Here is a 19,057-nt window from a genome sequence, read left to right on the forward strand (position 1 = left end):
TGAACCTTTGCCTGTGATAACATAAGCCTTGACATGTGGTATGATAACATTGTGTGATGATGATGATGCAGGCCAGTGGAAGGCATGCCCTGCTGTCACACTGCGCAATTGCGGTTATTGCTGTGTTGGTGGTGGCATTTGTTCCACCAACACAAGAGGCAGAGTGCAGCTACACAGTTCAAACGTTGAAGCGCTCAGCCCTTCCTCAGTCATAGCTTACTAAATCTATGACTAGGTGATGAAGACCACCGGTGGAAGAAGTACTCCATTGTTCTGCTAAAGTAAAAAGTATCAATACTGCAATGTAGAACTAGCTGTTACAAGTAAAAGTCCGGAATTCAAAATTCATTTGAATAAAAGTGCAATAAAAATGTAGTACCTAAAAGTACCTAAAAGTACTAATTTGAAAATAGCCGATCTACAAGCTCACAATGCGTCGCTATGCGACCATTGTGAGCTTGTAGATCGGCTATTTTCAAATTTGTAATTAGCTGAATTCAAAAATAAATATATCAATGTTGGGATATTAACCTGTGGGTCACATTCAGTGATGGTTGCCCATGCATGGTCTAGACTTTATATTGTCTGTCACCAGAATGGGTGTAAATCCAGCTCCTATCCTGTCTAGTGAGATGTGGCTAAATAGAGCAGAAATTATTTCTCTCACCGCTGGGCCCCCAGACAGTGAGCCAGTGGAAATAAAAGATTTAAGTGTGTCTGAGGCTGTACTAGTGTGCTACATCCTGTCTCAGGCAAGCATGTTTTAGTGTGCGCTCGCTCGTGTGTTTATACGAGCACACATACATTTGTCTGTCGTAAACAACCTATACTTTCGACTCCTTTTTCAGAAGACACAAATTCACAGAGGGCTATTAAGTCACGTTACACTGTGTTCCGTCCCGATAATTTTACGATGATAATGATTTGCAATTAACCAATGATGCCTAAAGCTCAAATGAGTCCAAGAAACTCTAATGAATGGAAAACACAGTAAAATGCAAACAGTAGCCTTATTTCACATTTTTATACCATGATTTTGGAACCCTTTTCTTTCCCACCCAGTGTTGATTATCTAATCATGTAATCCTGGGCACTACACTCCCTCTGCCAACCTGGGGAGAGCAACGGACTGTCCTCATGCTTCCTTCCATGCATGAGGAGTATAGACTCCAAGCCGATTCTTTCCACCCCGGGTGGCCAGGGGGAGTCAGTTTTAGAGACCAGGATTACTGCATGTGTTTTCGTTGGGTGGGCACGGCGGGTTGAATGTCCCATGTGATATTGTAGGACAGGACACTCACTGTAGTCATCGTTCAATGTGCTTTCATGTAATGACATGTACACAATTATAAAAGACAGGGAAAATATTATGGCTGTCACGATTCTCGATACGCATCGAAATCGAAAATAGGAGGTTTTAAGAATATCGAATATGAATCGTGACCTTACAATCTCTCTCTCTCTCTCTCTCTCTCTCTCTCTCTCTCTCTCTCTCTCTCGCCCTGTATATGACATTTAGCCTACATATATTTATTTGCGATATTTATTGTTTTGACATCTGCTGTCAGTAGACAGCAGACAGCAGTTTTGAACATAGTTAAACTCAAAAGAAAAGGATGCGCTCGGTCAAAATCAGGAGCATGATCCGTTGATCATTTATTAATAAGCAGGCTATTTTTTTGCAGGCTGCTGTTGACTGTAGCCTACTACAAAATGACTTGGACAGATGTAAATTGATGGGGAAACAGCCCAGTCGCCCCTCACCTCTCTCCAGAAAGCATTATTGAATGGACTGGACTTGCTGGGTGTTGAAAAGCTGGTCGGTAGGCTACTTTGTATTCTTTGCGGATCACAGGGCGGCTGGTTGGTTGATTAGCCAAATATATTGTTTTGCGTGGCGGGTTGGCTCCCGTGGCGGGTTGGCTCCCGTGGTGGGGCGGGACGGGTGGGTTATGAAAAGAACCCGGCCCACGCATCACTAGTACCGGGGGGGACACAGGGAGAACATGCAAACTCCCCACAGAAAGGCCCTTTTGCCAACCCCATCCAGGGTATGAGCACTGATGATGCGGAGGAGAAAAAACGCCCACAGTAGCCATATTCTAATCCTGTGGTTTTCAACCAGTGGTCCGGGGACCACCAGTGGTCCTTGAGGGTGTTCCAGGTGGTCCCCAGCTAAATGATGGAGAGTTGGTAACCAAATGGACCTTTGGTTACCAAATGGATCTTTAACTCTTGAGTGTAAAGGCTAAATGTCATCAAATGGTGGTCCGTGGCTCAGACAATTGCCCAATAAATAAAGGTCTCTCTCTTTCTTTTCAGTTCTGTCCGTCCGAGCCGGCTCCGCCCCCATCCAGTTCACCAAAGAGCCCAAGTCCCAGGATGCATTGCACGGGCGCAGTGCCATGCTCCGCTGCGAGGTCAGCGACCCCGCCGACATCCACTACGGCTGGCTGCATAACGGCCAGCCGCTGGAGAACACGGAGCGCCGCTTCCAGGAGGGCAGCAACCTCAAGTTCACGGCCGTCGACCGCAAGATGGACGCCGGCAACTTTGAGTGTGTGGCCCGCGACCCTGTCGCGGGGGAGGAGCTCCGCTCGACCAACGCGTCCTTCAACATCAAGTGTGAGTGTCGCCACACACACACACACACACACACACACACCCCACTGCCCCCACCGCCCCTACCCCACCCCTCTCCCCACTGTGCCCCACAACCCCTACCCCACCCCTCACCCTACTGCCCCCACCGCCCCTACCCCACCCCTCTCCCCACTGTGCCCCACCCCTCACCCCACTGTGCCCCACCTCCCCTACCCCACCCCTCACCCCACTGTGCCCCACCATCCCTACCCCACCCCTCTCCCTGCTGTGCCCCACCACCCCTACCCCACCCCTCACCCCACTGTGCCCCACCACCCCTACCCCACCCCTCACCCCACTGTGCCCCACCACCCCTACCCCACCCCTCACCCCACTGTGCCCCACCATCCCTACCCCACCCCTCTCCCTGCTGTGTCCTCCTCTGCCAAGAACATTGTGAATGTGTACTCTGCCCTTATGGGATTCTATAGTTATAATTGCTGGCCCCTCCTGGGGGCTTTCAGAATTTTGCGAAAACAATGGTCCCGACGATCCGATTTCTGGACGGAAAGAGGGAGAAAACAAAAGTGGCGGTATTGAGTGTCGTTGCGAGCATGGAGGAATGTTTGTGTGTCTTGTTGGGTACGCTCGCTCTTCGTGGCTTCCTCTTCCTCCCCCGCCTGTAAAGAAGAAACTGGATCTGTGTGTGCGTGTGTGCCACCGTGCATGTGTGTTTCTCTTGTATCGTTCTTCTTTTCTCCGTTTGTGTAACACTCTCCTCCTTTCCCCCGCGTCACCTCAAAAAAGGGCTTTTGTGTGGAAATTACTGAGTAGTCTGAAATTCCCCTTCCAGCCATGTAATTATTTAGGTTCTAGATTAACACTGACCCTATTTCGCTCTGACATCGTATTCACGATGGGTTAGCTACCCCCCCCCCCCTTCTGCCTTGACCACACCCACCCCACTTTCCCCCCAACACGTTATGCATGGATTCAAATTCTGTCGCCACGACTGATTTCAGTCATTTGGATTCCATAGAAGCCAGGGTGTCTTCTGTGAAAGCATGCTACACGCCAAAGATAGCCGATCTACAAGCTCACAACAGGTCGCAGCGTGACCGTGTAGATCGGCTACTTTTCGGTCATTTAGTTATTTTCAGGGGTCACCACCATGCCATCCTGTGGTGGACTGTTGACATTTTCTCAAAATTAGATTGTTGCCACGGACATACAAAACAAATAATATTACCAGAAACCATAGGAGGATGGGGAAGGCAGCGAATACGTCGTCTATTTGTTTTAAGAACCACATGCACATGGTCAACGTTATAATGTAAATAACATGCGCTTGTAGATCAGCTATTTTCACAAGTTTTGCTGCTTTCTTACATTATTTGACAGTTTTTATAATATAGTTTCTCTCTCTCTCTCTCTCTCTCTCTCTCTCTCTCTCTCTCATAGCAAGCAGTTGCGCTGATTTCCATAGTCGACAACAATAATGCATATTACTATGTGCGGCTACATTGTACAGCCAATCTGAGAAGCCATCAGCAAATACATTTAAAACGGCACCCTAGTCGACAGTCTGTCTCGACTCGAGAGACTAATGTACAGCAAACCTACATCAGGCACTGAACACGGCCATGCTCTCATACGGAGGGGCGCCTAGCAGCTGAGCTGACTTAGAACTGATGCAGAGTCAGACCGGGGGAAGTTGGGGAACCCAACTGTTTCATTAAAACCCTCGACTGTGTGTTGATGCAATGCGTTATTGCGACTGCATTCAAAGTTGTAACGCTTTGCTTGTACTCACCAAATAATTAACCTGGAGTCAGCTAATTCGTCCTCTAGTGTTCATATCCATTTGAAATGTAATGGCAGAAAACTTGCATTTTATAAAATATCTCCACTTTCCCACCAAGATTAAGACAGATTTCATTATCTACACGTTATGGGGCAAACATCAAACAGGTGCTTTGATGTTGGCGCAGGCAATTAATGACTGATATGTAATATCCCGGCACTTATTATTAATTCAAACACATTCAGGAAATATTCGATTTTGAGAAGACATATTTTTATTATAATGAAATAAATATAGGCCTATATCTTTTTCACAATTTCTTTCTCAAAATCAAACGATTGCCACAGACAAGGACAAGTCTTGTCCGTGTACGGACGTGTTGGTGACCCCTGGTTATTTTAAGATGAAAGAGTATTTGAACTGATCAAACTAGCAATAGAAATGTCATAAAAGCAAGCTCAAATCTTTGATTTCTTCAGCTGGTTCGCCTAAAACTGATTTATTCCTTGCCGTTAAGGCATAGTCACCCCCAAGTTATGCCTTAATCACTCAGCATTAAATTAACACTTTTTTTGCTTTGTGTCTCAAGAACCAAAGTGGGGGTTTGTTTGTGCCATTGCTCGTGGGTGACTAGCAAACCTGGAAGGTCTTATCCCTGACCATGTACCTCCCCTTTCGCTCTCTTATACACACACACGCGCACGCGCGCGCGCACGCACACACACACACACACACACACACACACACACACACACACACACACACACACACCTTCACCATCTCGACCTTTGTCTGACTGGGATGTTCTTTTCTACCCCCGTGCTGACAGTTTGGACTTGTTTTAAGGGCTGATTACAAGAACAGACTGTCCGGAGCTCCTGGTACTAAACCAAAAGGAGAGCAGGAGGGGTGCACGCACACACACACACACACACACAAGCCAAGAGGAGCAGAGAAAGGGCTGAAGTTCACTAAGGGTTGACTCCTAGCCTTGGACTGGTGGTGTTGAAAGTGCGAGCCAGTCAGACCGAGCCACAGAAAATAAATAAATAAATCAGACCCGTCTTAAGTGAGTTGTACTGTACTGTACTGTACAGGCTCTCCTCCCTGGCCTCTGTGTCTGTATGTTAGGCTGCACAATACTGACACTTGGTGGTGACAATATGCTATTTCCGTGCTCGGACGGATTGTGAAAACGTGCAAAAATCTTTGAATATATATTCTTTCATAGCGAACGTTTCATTTTAACTCATATCTTTGCTTCTGTGGGGTTGCTGGAACAACAATATTTTCAGAAAAAAAGATTTAATGAATCAATAAACCCCAACCAACGTAATGACACAAAAAAAGAACAAGATAAACCAGTTTTGATGAGTTGCCATCACGACGGAGAACAAACTGCATTCACTGCCAGGTCATTAAGATTCCCATCCAGAACAAGGGTTGTGTGTGTGTGTGTGTGTGTGTGTGCGTGTGTGCGTGTGTGTGTGTGTGTGTGTGTGTGTGTGTGTGTGTGTGTGTGTGTGTGTGTGTGTGTGTGTGTGTGTGTGTGTGTGTGTGTGTGTGTGTGTGTGTGTGTGTGTGTGTGTGTGTGTGTGTGTGTGTGTGTGTGTGTGTGTGTGTGTGTGTGCGTGCGCGAGATTGTTTTTTTTATTGGATGGAAGATCGTGTTAAACATCAGGGAATCTTGGTGTTCTTGCTGAAAGTAATTCAGTGACAGCAAATTAATAGAACAGCCAATAGGCCATTAGCAGCATACCGAAGGCTCTGTGTGTGTTTATTAGGGTGCTGAATGATGACTGTTGTGGTGTGTTTATGAGCTTGTGGTATAGGCTAACAGACAGGAAGTGAGACATGATGGGTCAAACATGGGATTGAAATGCTTTCTATGTTTCATTAACAATGAATCAAGGCTGATTGGCTGTGGCATTGTAATAGTCCTTGACCGTACACCCGTGTGAAGTGAGGGGCGCTCTTATCATTATACATAATCTCATGAACAACTGAATTTATGTGATTGGTTAGCTGATTTGCTCGTCTACATATGACATACATTTTACCCTTCATTGTTAATGGCATTTAATGTTTGTGTTGCCACAGATTTACGTGTATATTTACGTGTATATATTAAAGCTGTATATAGGAGGGTCTAGCTCCCCCAAAAAAATAATATATATATCAGATCCTTGGGGGGTCCTTGACATGAAAAGGTTTGATCACCACTGACATAGAAACATCAGAAACCTGTCATGATTTAGAAGACATTGGTAAAAACTGGTCTCAGGTTTTATAATGGGGTCATAATACCGCTGGGTGAAACCTAGGTGCATGTGCACACTTGAGCCCACTAGCCCAGGCTACTAACGTCCTAACAATAGCTGGGTATCAGTCGGATAACAGAACAGTTCCTGGAACATGGTCAGGGAGCATGGCTCCTTCAGTCTGAGTGACCTCAGATAGGAAAACCACTTAACGGCAGCTTTTGTATCAAGAAGCTATTATGCCATTATCTCGCCATAAAAGCAAGAGAGGAATTTACAGCAATGCTGCAGCACACACACACACACACACACACGCGCGCGCGCATAGTCATACCGTACCGTACGCAAACATATACACTAATCTAACGGTATGATTATGGCCGGGTGCCGTAAATCATCCATTATCACTCCTCTCTGTCCGCATGGATCCCACACAATTTGTCTCTTCCTGTCATATTTTGCGAGTCAATTCGATCTCCGCATCACCGCGCGCCTCCGATCCGGTCGGCCCCCGTGTTGTGACAGATGTATAGTCGTATTTCCCCAACACGCGTTTAACGGCCGATAAAGCCGCACACGGCCTTTGCCTTTGGCAACCCAATTGGCATTAATTTTGAATGTGCGTGCGGTCATGTGTGTGCTACTTTGCGTGTGTAGTGGAGGGAGGGACAGGGAGTTTGGTGGAGGGGAGGGATGGGAGGGTTTACTGTACTTTGTACTGTACTAGACAGGCCGTAGTCCAACCTCCCCACCCGACTCCAATCAGAAAATCCCACCACTCTTTTGTGGAGCGGTTTTAGCCGCGTGCAGCTGGGCTGTTGCGAGGGAGAGAGAGAGTTTATCTGTGGGAGGGGTGGTCTAAATCCAGGCCAGTTGAGAATAGTCATTTTGAGTAATTATCCCCTTATGTTTCCTAATGGAGGTTGTAGTCACACAAGCCCCCCCTCCTTACCTCTACCCCCCCCCCCCCCCCCCCACAATCTATTGTCCTAGCCTGGTCACTCGGTGGGTCGCCCAGAGTAAGAGCGCGCGTCCTGCTGTCGAGGAGAACTCTCCTATTGTCAGCACGCTTGTTGGTCCTGGATCAACACGCCATCTCTGCTCCCTCAGTTAACGAGATGCTGCCAGGCAGGCTTCGTGACACACGCACGAGCGCGCATGCACACACACACACACACACACACACACACACACACACACACACACACACACACACACACACACACACACACACACACACACACACACACACACACACACACACACAGAAAGTAAATAGAGAGACACAGATGGAGAGAGACACAGATGGAGAGATTGGAGAGATCCGCGCGCATTCATATTCAATATTCTATTCTGCGCAACCCCTGACACATTTCTCAAAAAAAGACAACAACCCACACCAACGCGGATCACATTTTAATGAGCTACCGTTAGTCTAGCATGGTGAGCGCCTCGCGTTTCCCCCCGGTCTGCCTCCGTCGATGAAAAAGGCTCATATATAGACAGTGGTGGTTTTACTTGAGTATAAATATCAATACTGCAGCGTAGATAATATACTCCGTCACAAGTAAACGTACAAAAGCATTGGTATCAAAATGTACGTAAAGCAGTGGTTCCCAATGTGGGGTCCGGGGACCCCCAGGGGTCCTTGATAGAGTTCCAGGGGGTCTCCAGCTAAATGATAGTTTGTAACCAAAATGGACCCTTATAATTAACATTCATATTGCAATATAAATTGAGGGTCCCAGAGATATAAATGACATTAAATGGGGGTCCGTAGACTAATGTCAAACTATGGGGGTCCTTGAAATGAATCACTGCTAGAGCAGTTAAGATCTTCTCTTATGGGGGTCCCTGGCATATCTTTTTCAAATTGGGGGTCCGCGGGCTAATTAGTGTCAATTTGGGGGTCCTTAGAACAAACAAACTTTTCTTTCTTTGTCCAATTTGGGGGTCCTTGACGTGAAAAAGTTTGGAAACCACTGACATGGTGGTTACTGTATGTTTTGTAATAATAATCACGTAAATGTAGTGGAGTAAAAGTACAATATTTGCCTCTGAGATGTAGTGGAGTAGAAGTAAAAGTACTGGCAATTGGAAATACTCAAATAAAGTACAAATACCTCAAAAGTGTACTTTACAGTACTTAAGTAAATGTACTTAGTTACTTTACACCACTGCATAGTGCATATAGGTCACCTCTTGCAATGTGATGTAAAGAGCATTCATTTCCTGGGTTGGGCTGCTGGGCATCCAAAATGCATCCGCCCTCACCACAGGAACCCAAGTGTTCAGCGAAAAGTAAGCAGAGATTTGGTGAAGGGATAGACCCCTGGGGTACTCCGGTCAATGGAGTATATAGGGTTTAAGTGCTTAATGACCTAGACTCCCATCTGTACGTCAGCCAGTCTGTGCAAACAATGCTCTCTCCTGCTGGCGCAGACAGACACACACACACACACACACACACACACGCGCACGCACTTACTTTCTCTCACAGACATCCTATCTCTCTCTGCCCTTCCGGGTCCAATACTGAAGCCCTATTTCATACTTAGTTTATACAATGGTGTCACGCAGCGAGAATGATTGATATACAAGCTCACAATGGGTTGTGATGTGAGCTTGTAGATCTGCTATTTTTGTAAAATGTAGACAAAAAAAACTAAAACTTTTGCCTGTAATAGCAAAATAGGAATGTCAGTCCCACCACGGGCACCCCCAGGGACCCCCAGAAGAGAAGATGTACAAGCTTGCAGAGCGGCACGAAGTGACCTGCTTGTATTTCTGCTATTTTTGAATAGCCAGCCCAAACATCTAACTCATTATAGTCCGACACCCAACCCTAAACCTAACCAGGGAGCCACGGGTTAGTTTTAACCTGCCACACATGTCGAGAGCCACGGGTTAGTTTTAACCTGCCACGGGTTAGTTTTAATCTGCCATGGGTTAGTTTTAACCTGCCACACATGTCGAGAGCCACGGGTTAGTTTTAACCTGCCACAGGTTAGTTTTAACCTGCTACGGGATAGATTTAACCTGCCACGGATGTCAGGAGCCACGGGTGAGTTGTAACCTGGCCACGGGCTAGTTGTAACCTGGCCACGGGTTAGTTGTAACCTGGCCACGGGTTAGTTGTAACTGTCAGCGCCTGTCGGTAGCCACGGTGTTGTGCCTGTCGGACTGTTAGTATGTCTAACCAACGTACGCACCCCGCTTTACTGGGTTAACTTGGCACTCAAGGAGAATTTCTGCTGTGGTACATATTACATACAGCATGCTGTATGTAATATGTATACTGTAGCCTCGCTCACAAAGGAGAACTGGGTGTCTCTGAGCCAGTCTGCCCCTGTCAGTCAAGAGAGCATGAAATCTGACACCTCCTCAGCACTATGGACGGTGGTTCCCGTTCCACTGGTCCACACCATGCAGGACGTGTGAGTTCACCCCCACTACCACCACCCTATGTTTTTTTGCTTTCTTTCTTTCGCCTGGTGCCACTCCCCCCGTATGGTGCCGTCAATCACCCCAAATCCCTCTTCTCCCCCTACGGACCACCAGCTATCCTTTCTGTCTCCATCTCAGAAACCCAACACCACCGGGGCACCAAATCAGCTCAGTGAGCGGAACAAAGACTGCAGCAGACACTCATGCATTGCATACACTGACACACGCACACCCACCCACGCATGCACAGACAGACCTCCTTTTGGCACATTGAGAATAACTGGCCCGCACCGCTGCCATGGTATTATCCTCTCAATGAATCTGTTATCAAGTCAGTGTTGATAGGATGTCCTGTTCTGCCTCCCAACATAATAATTACTTGTTCCTAATTATGGCTTTGGGTCCCAGGTTTGCCCCTGTGCTGCTGTAACACTTGAGTCACACATTCATTCTACAGGGATTATAGGAAAGTATACTATACGCCACTAATGGCTTGCATAACGTGATTTTTGCCAGTCTGAGAACGAGGAAAATAATGTGTCACCGTCACGAAATGCAGGTGAGTCAGGCGGCAACTTGTCACAATGGTGGGTGCGTGTCCTAGTTAGCCTGGTTAATAAACCAGACTAATATCGCACGGACCGCGGGATATTAGTCTATTGCAGACATATTGCATACCGTGTCCCGATTTGCCGCCCCATTTCTCTGGTGTAGGAAATGAGCGTACAATTGAGCCTCTCCAGACCGTAATCCGCCGGCAGGCAAATTTTTTTTTGCCAACGGCTGATTCGGTCTGGTTTATTAACCAGGCTATGCCCTAGTGGCCCTAAACATCGTAATGACCGCACCACATGGGCACTGGTCCAACTTCTCAGTCACCACGACTGATTTTAGTCATTTGGATTCCATAGAAGCCGACGTAGAGAGAGAAGCCAAAGTGTCTTCTGGGAAAGTGTGCTGCGCACCGAAAATAGCAGATATACAAACTGATCTGTGGGCTTGTAGATTGGCTATTTTCAGTCATTAGTTATTTTAAGATGAAAGAGTATTTGAAGTGATCAAACTAGCAATAAAGTACAAGTTTAGAAACGTCTTCCAGAAGCGTGAATGGTCTCAGAAATGTCATGATTTCTTCAGCTTGTCGGCCCTTAGACATCATTACATGTTCAGGGGGAGACGGCCCCATCCCGCCATGCGCTCTCTCTCTCCCCTTCTCTTCCTAAGTGACTCACGGTTTCCTTTCCTCTTAAAGCAGCTACCCCTCATTCCTTCCTCCGTCTCAGCAGAGCACTAATAACAGCTCTCTGTGTGACTGAGCCCCGGGTCACTGCACTTCTAATGGTGTCGCTCCTCCACACCAACCCCCCCAACCTCCTCCTTCTCCTGCCCCTCACTAAGGCTCTGTCTGGAGCAGCTGCCTGCAGCTGGCAAACACACTGATACACACACACCTAATCAGCATAGTCTGCTGTTCCACCTGATGCGCACGCACGCACACACACAACACTAGACACACACCTAGTCAGCATAGTCTGCTGTTCCACCTGATGCACAGACAGACAAACAGACAGACTAGTTGTAGAGCATCTCTGTTAGGAGCTGACTAATGAGGGTTCCTGCCCTCTCTCTCTCTCTCTCACTCTCTCTCTCTATATATATATATATACTGTATATATATATATATATATATATATATATATATATATATATATATATATATATGTGTGTGTGTGTGTGTGTGTGTGTGTGTGTATATATAGATTGAAGGAGGCCCCTGTTTCTGTAGTAACCGCGTCTCCCATGATCCCTCAGGGTGCCCCATATTATTGCTATAGGTGCTGCTGTAAATGCATTGTGACAGGTCTTTTTCTAGCGCCCCCTCTGACCTTACAGTGGTGATGCGCCCTTCCCCCTTGTGTGTGTGTGTGTGTGTGTGTGTGTGTGTGTGTGTGTGTGTCTCTCTCTCCTTCCCCTATTGTCTCTGGTGAATCTCCCTCCATGCATATTTCATAGACGACACACACACACACAACTGTTCATCCATAGGAACAGAATTCAGGGTTTTCTCATCCTCTCAACACAGACCTCAGGTGTTTTACACACACGATCCTCATCCGACTCGTGCCCCAATCCACACAACGCAAGCAAGTACTATACACATTACACACCCACTCACGACACACAAAGCATGCATGCCCTGTTGCCCACCCACCCTATACTCATATCATTATGTACACACACAGACAGTCATGCATATGACTGATAACCTCTATCATTATATAGATGACAATTATCCTACATGCTGGTTCTGAGTAAGCATAGCTGTTTACTCAACACAACACAGCAGATGGTTGCGGTTCCCTAGCAACTGCAAGATGTCTCATAGGCCACTTTGAAATTGCCCCAAAGGAATGAATGAAGTTGTAACGTGTCTTACCTGATCGCTTGGTTGATAATATATCATTGGTGTAATGTGGTAATCAAGCGTTGGTTACAAAATCGTGGGATAACAATTATATATAAAAAAATAACCAAATTGAATTGACACCTGTGAGCCTTTACTAAACTATGGAGTTGTCGGTTAAGATACTTCTGGTGCATGGTTGCTGTTTTGAGAAGCTGAAAGGACATGATGATCATGGTTCAAGAGTACTTTTCTTCCTCCGCGTCATCAGTGCCCATACCCGAAGGCGGGGTTGGCGAAAGGGCCTTTCTGTGTGGAGATTGCATGTTCTCCCCGTGTCCCCTAGGGTAGGTACCCTCACAAAAAACATGCAGTAATCCTGGTCACTAAACTGCCTCCCCCTGGCCAGCCGGGGCGCCTGATGGAGGGGAAAGGAACTGTTTGGAATAACGTGTTCCTTCCACTCGCTACGTCCAACCAGGGAAACTCCCCCCTGTCAGGTGTAAAGGAGCAACTTGGACACTCAGGCATGAAGGAAGCATGAGTTCAAGTCCGTTGCTCTCCCCTTGTCCCCCATATATGGGGGACTAGGTTGGTGGAGGGTGTGTAGAGCCCAGGATCACATTAGATGATTGACACAGGGGTGAAAAATGGGTTACAAAATCGTGGGATAAAAAATATATATATAAAAAAAAAAGAGTACTTGTACATCAGTGGTTCCCAAACCTTTTCATGTCAAGGACCCCCAAATTGACACTAATTAGCCCGCGGACCCCCCCATTTGAAAATGTATGCCAAGGACCCCCATAAGAGAAGATATTTACAGCTCTAGCAGTGATTCTCAACCAGTTTAATTTCAAGGACCCCCAGTTTGACATGCATTAGTCTATGGACCCCCCATTTAACACATTTAGTACCGGAACTGCATCAAAATAAAGGCGTTGCTTGCGCCAGAGTAATCGCCAGAGTAGTGATCGCTTTTATTTTGAAAGCCATGAACCGGAAATACTTTCTTAAAAAAGTTGACTGACAAAGTGACCTCACAATCTCCGATCATCTTAATATATTTATATACGCTTCAAAAAGAGTTCATATTTTGCGGGAGAGACGGATGAGGAGCAGAAATGCAGCGCCAGCATATCGATCCATTCATCACCACGGAGAGTGCCCTGGATCAGGAGATACGAGTCATTCTTTCCGCCGCGCTAACATGGTAGTCAATGACAAGCTAATAGTTGCACAGAGCGTTAGCATACGGCAAGCGAAAAGCGAAATGCCAAAAAAAAAAATAGGAATAATTCTGAATATTCCTATCTCGCCCCGTGTCGTTTGGACGTCGTTTGGACGTCCACAGACGTCTAAGGCACCTCTCGGTTCCAATCCTTATGACGTTTCAGGACGTATTATGTACTAAATGGGTTGGCATTTCAATCTCTGAGACCCCAATATATATTGTGACCCCAGTATATAGTGTAAAGTTAATTTAACTCTGAGAGTGTGCAAATGGATTGTCTCAGAGTTACAGACCCATAAGGGTCCTTTTGGTTCCAAACTATCATGTCGCTGGTTCCCCAGCTAAATGATAGTTTGGACCCTGCCTCAAGGGCCCCTGGGGTGGGCGTCCCCGGACCCCACTTTGGGAACACAATGTGAGGGTGTACACTGTATCCTACAGTGAGATGGCAAGAAACCACCACAGTGGAGCTTTTAAGGAAGGCAGTGAAACAAAACCCCAAACTGCTCCACGGGTGTCACACTACAGTGCCAGCACAAAACAAAATATAAACTTTGGAGAATTATGAATAATGCCATTAACTTAGACATCTCTTACTGCTGCTTTCTCTCAAGGGGGGAGCGGACTAGTTTGGGCCATAGAAGTTAAGAGATAAAGTATTGCCACAATACCGGCTGGTTTCACTCGAGACTGAGATTTTAAGACACTAGTAAATCTTCACGTATCCTCGCTCTTACTTTTTGTTTCAAATGTCCAACTTCGTAGCTACTGATTTGCTACTGTGCTTTACAGTATATATATATATGTTTTTGTTTTCGAACGACCTCCCCTAGCGGTTGATATGCCCCAACTGACCGAGACGAATCCCTTAACGGAGAGAGCAGCTCGCTCCCATCGTTTCCTCACTTCCTTTCCTCCTCTCTCTCTCGGTTTTATGAGCTCCTCTTTGACATCCAGAGTGGGACTTTCTTTTTAACGGAGAAAGTAAATGTACTGTGTGTGTGTGTGTGTCCATAAAAAACATGGTTAAAAAGGGCACTGTCTGTGTTCTCTGTGCAGTGGCATGATGGAGGGAGGCAGCTCGACACAGAGACGCAAGCATTGTTTTGTGTCTGTTTCCGTAACGGAAGGGGAGTCCCAGGACTGCCCGTCATTGTGAAGGGCCTGCTGCGTCCATTAGCGTCGGCACCACTAGCCCCACAGACAGTACCGTGTTGTCCCGCAAGGACACAGGACAGGAATACCACTTAACTCCATTTCCCTCTCTCTTGTTTCCTGTCCATCCCTGGTTTCTCTTCCACCGCATTGCTCCTCCTCTCATTGCTCATCCTCTCTCTCTCTCTCTCTCTCTCTCCAATTTACAAATTAGGCATTTAGCAGACACTTTTTTAAAAAGATAGAGATGGGGGGGAGGGGGGGAGGGGGGGGGGAAGACAAGCACCAAAGATCTCTGGGATCGGGACTCGAACCCATGGCACGCTGTCAGGCTAGATTACCAGCCTAGTTGCCTGGACCGCTCAGCCGGCCCAGGCCATTTAGCAGACACTCTTAATCCAGAGAGATTTACAGTAAGCGTGAACAATACCAGGTAATACATAGAAATGGTCATCAAGAATCATAAGCAAGCTAAGAACCTAGTATCTGTCAAACAGTAGATTATCTTAATTTATAAATCCAATAAAATGCATTATAAATCTAAATTCTCTCTCTCTGACAGGGCTGGAGAGCGGGGGAGTGACCCTGAAGGAGCCCGCCTCGGAGCAGGACATCGAGAGTTCTGCACCGGTCACGCTGCGTTGCCACATTGACGGACACCCGCGGTGAGTGAGCCCCCTCCCTCACCTCCTCACTCCCTCACTCCCTCACTTTCTCCCTCCCTCACCTCCTCACCTCCTCACTCCCTCACTCCCTACTTTCTCCCTCCCTCACCTCCTCACTCCCTCACTTTCTCCCTCCCTCTCTCCCTCCCTCCCATCCCTCCCTCCATTCCACCCTCACTCCCTCCCTCACTCACTTCCTCCCTCCCTCTCTCACTTCTCCCTCCCTCCCTCCCTGCCGTCACCTAAAGTTCAGAGCGCAAGTGATTAAAGATCACTCGGAAAAATCACTGTACCGCTGAAAAACTGTACCGTTTCCCATTTTGGCCTTTCTCATGCCCCCTCTCTCATGTGCCCCGCACCCCCTCATGTCTTCCCTCTCTCTTTTCTCTCTCTCGGGGTCATCCGTCTTGTCATCACATCGTTTTTTTGTTTTTTTTCACCTGATCACCTAATCCTTCATTTCCTGGTTGCTTCGTCACCCCTCAACATAATAGTTTTGGATTTTTCAATTATAGTTTACTTTTAATTAGTTTTGACTTTTTTTCTAATTCAGTTACTTTTTAGAGCGTTTATTTTGTTTTTATTTTTATGTTTAGTTTTTATTAGTTTTAGTGTTAGTTTTACACACACACACACACACACACACACACACACACACACACACACACACACGCGCACACACACACACACACACACACACACACACACACACAGAAGCCAGTGAGGAGGGCGGTATAGTACCAGTACAGTACTGCACCACTCACTTCAGACGGGTCATGTTTTTTGTTAGTTTTAGTTAACTACAATAACCTCTCTCTCCCTCCCTTGGCAGGCCGACGTGCCAGTGGTTTAAGGACGGGACCAAGCTGTCGGAGAAGAGCCACCAGATCAACAACAAGGAGAGAACCCTGAGCTTCCGCAGCGCCAGTCCCGACGACAACGGCGTCTACTACTGCTGTGCCAAGAACGCCGCGGGCCACGTCTGCAGCAACGGCAACTTCACCCTCAACATCATAGGTGGGTGTGTCCGTCGTGCATGAGGATGACCTGCTCTTCTGCATGTCGGCCTGTGTCTTGTGTGTGCACTTATGCACATGTGTGTGTTCAGTGTTCAGTTGGGCGGGATTTAGTTTTTCTTTTTTATCACACACGTATGAAGTGAGGGGCGCTCTTATCATCATACATCATCACATTCCGGCGTCCTCACTTTTCTGTCCTCACTTTTTATCCTCAATTCCGTGCTCAGCCAATCAGCTCATCGCTATGGGGTACACACAACGCTGGGCATAGGACGGGCTAGCGCCCCTCAAAAAGGAATGTGCATTTATATAGCGCTTTTATCCAAAGGCTTTCATTCACACACACATTTATACACTGATGGAGGAGGAAACCATGCAAGGCACCATACCTGCACATGGGGGGCAATTAGGGGTTCAGAGTCTAGCTCAGGACACTAACTAACTCTGGGGGAGCCCGGGATCGAACTGGGAACCTCATCTGGCCGGTCTGCCGGGCCATTCTACCCCTGAGCCACTGCATAGCTTTCATGGCCCGAGAAAAAGCTGGTCTACAAGCTCACAATGTTTCACGCTTCCAAGTATAATATAGTCTATTTAGGTCAGTGGTTTTCAACCATTTTCATATCAAGGCCCATTATTTATTGCCATTTTTTGAGCCACGGACCACCATTTGATGAGATTCAGCCTCTCAGTCACTAGACGAAAGAATATGTTGTTGTCGGTTAATATTTTTTTCCACGATGTATTGAAACGTTGACCAAAATAAAAATTCGAGTTGAAGATCTAATAATGGTCCATTTGGTTACCAACTCTCATCATTGGTCATTTAGCTGGTTGAAAACCACTGTATTAGGTGTATGTATGCCTGCTTCATGTCCTTCTGGGACTGCGTGATCAGGCCTCTGCAGTCTGCAATGCATCCCAGATCCCACACACAGACTGTGTGTTTCTCATCCCACGTTGATGCTTTCAAACACTCTCCAGGCTTCAGAGGACCTGCCGCGGTCGGCGCCTGCAGCATCCTCATTCAAAATGAATAAATCAATGCAGATCACCGCTGCCGCATATTAGATTTTCTCCCACTCCGTCTGTATAAATATTTCCCACTTTTTCCACGCCTTGCTATGATTGTTTTTAGATTGCGTGTTTGAGTGTGTGTGGGGGGGGGGGGGGGGGGGAGGTAGACCCTCATCTGAAAGTATGTTGTTCCAAAGAGTCAAGGACCCCCCAGAGTGAACTATTTGAGTGAAAGAATATATATATTCAAAGATTTGCGCCACACATTTGCACAAATTTTCAAAAATAGCAGACAGCGCTCCGAGCTTCTACATCTGCTATTTTTCAACAGCTAAAGTTTTAGAATGGTTAAACGCAAATGTTCCAGGTCTTAATGGTTTAAGAGAGAGCGAGAGAGAGAGAGAATAATGATACTAGCAGAGAGTGTGATATTGTATGGACTGTATACCTACACCACTAACGGAGTGTGATATTGTATGGACTGTATACCTACACCACTAACAGAGTGTGATATTGTATGGACTGTATACCTACACAAGAGTGTGATATTGTATGGACTGTATACCTACACCACTAACAGTGTGATATTGTATGGACTGTATACCTACGCCACTAACAGTGTGATATTGTATGGACTGTATACCTACACCACTAACAGTGTGATATTGTATGGACTGTATACCTACACCACTAACAGTGTGATATTGTATGGACTGTATACCTAGTACCTACACCACTAACAGAGTGTGATATTGTATGGACTGTAGTGTATACCTACACCACTAACAGAGTGTGATATTGTATGGACTGTATACCTACACCACTAACAGAGTGTGATATTGTATGGACTGTATTCCTACGCCACTAACGCAGACACAGCAGCAGTTCCCTCTGAGCCGTGCTTCTTGGGGTTTTTCCCCCTTTACTTCACCATTCGGCCGCGGTGAACCGTCTGCGGTGTGTTTACACAAATGGGTGTGCTGTGGCTTATTTTCATATCTTTTTTATGTCTCTGGGTCGTTTTATTTTCTTTCGTGTGTGTGTGCGTGCGCATGTGTGCGTGCTCGCTTTATGCTCAAGACAGAGGGCAGTACGTTAGGTACGGCAGCACATCTGTGAGGGAAATCTGATGCCCCATGCCACTCTAATTAGCCACCTGCGCACACACACACGCACGCACGCACGCGCGCACACACACACACGCACACACGAGATTCACACCTGAGTGGAGGAAGAAAGAGAGAGGATAATTATTGAGTTTCTAGTTTCCAGTTCCACCCTTTGCGCCTCTATAGGGCTTCACCTTAAGGAATGGCTTTAGAGCAGACAGGTTCTAAATGGATGGTCACAGGTCCTTGATAAAGTCTGTCTGGGTGGGCCAGGTGCGCTCTGCTCTGTTCCATTATTTATTTTTTTCTTCTTTTTTTGCTTGTAAAGCGCCTTGGACTACATCTGTGCGCACCACTAC

At 46.6% G+C, this 19,057-nt stretch overlaps 1 protein-coding gene across 3 annotated transcripts in view; it reads left to right on the plus strand.

Annotated features, from left to right (window-relative positions):
- ptk7b (protein tyrosine kinase 7b) overlaps positions 1 to 19,057 on the plus strand; it is a 111,469-nt gene that overhangs the window by 60,435 nt on the left and 31,977 nt on the right. For all 3 annotated transcript variants that reach the window (XM_080782189.1, XM_080782190.1, XM_080782188.1), the window contains exons 2-4: positions 2,323 to 2,625; positions 15,451 to 15,553; positions 16,386 to 16,570. In XM_080782189.1, coding sequence (XP_080638315.1) covers positions 2,323 to 2,625; positions 15,451 to 15,553; positions 16,386 to 16,570 — 591 coding nt within the window. The remainder of the gene's footprint in view (positions 1 to 2,322; positions 2,626 to 15,450; positions 15,554 to 16,385; positions 16,571 to 19,057) is intronic.

The sequence above is a fragment of the Protomyctophum bolini genome (assembly GCF_963924005.1).
Source record: "Protomyctophum bolini genome assembly, chromosome: 14".
In the NCBI taxonomy this organism is placed as follows: domain Eukaryota; kingdom Metazoa; phylum Chordata; class Actinopteri; order Myctophiformes; family Myctophidae; genus Protomyctophum; species Protomyctophum bolini.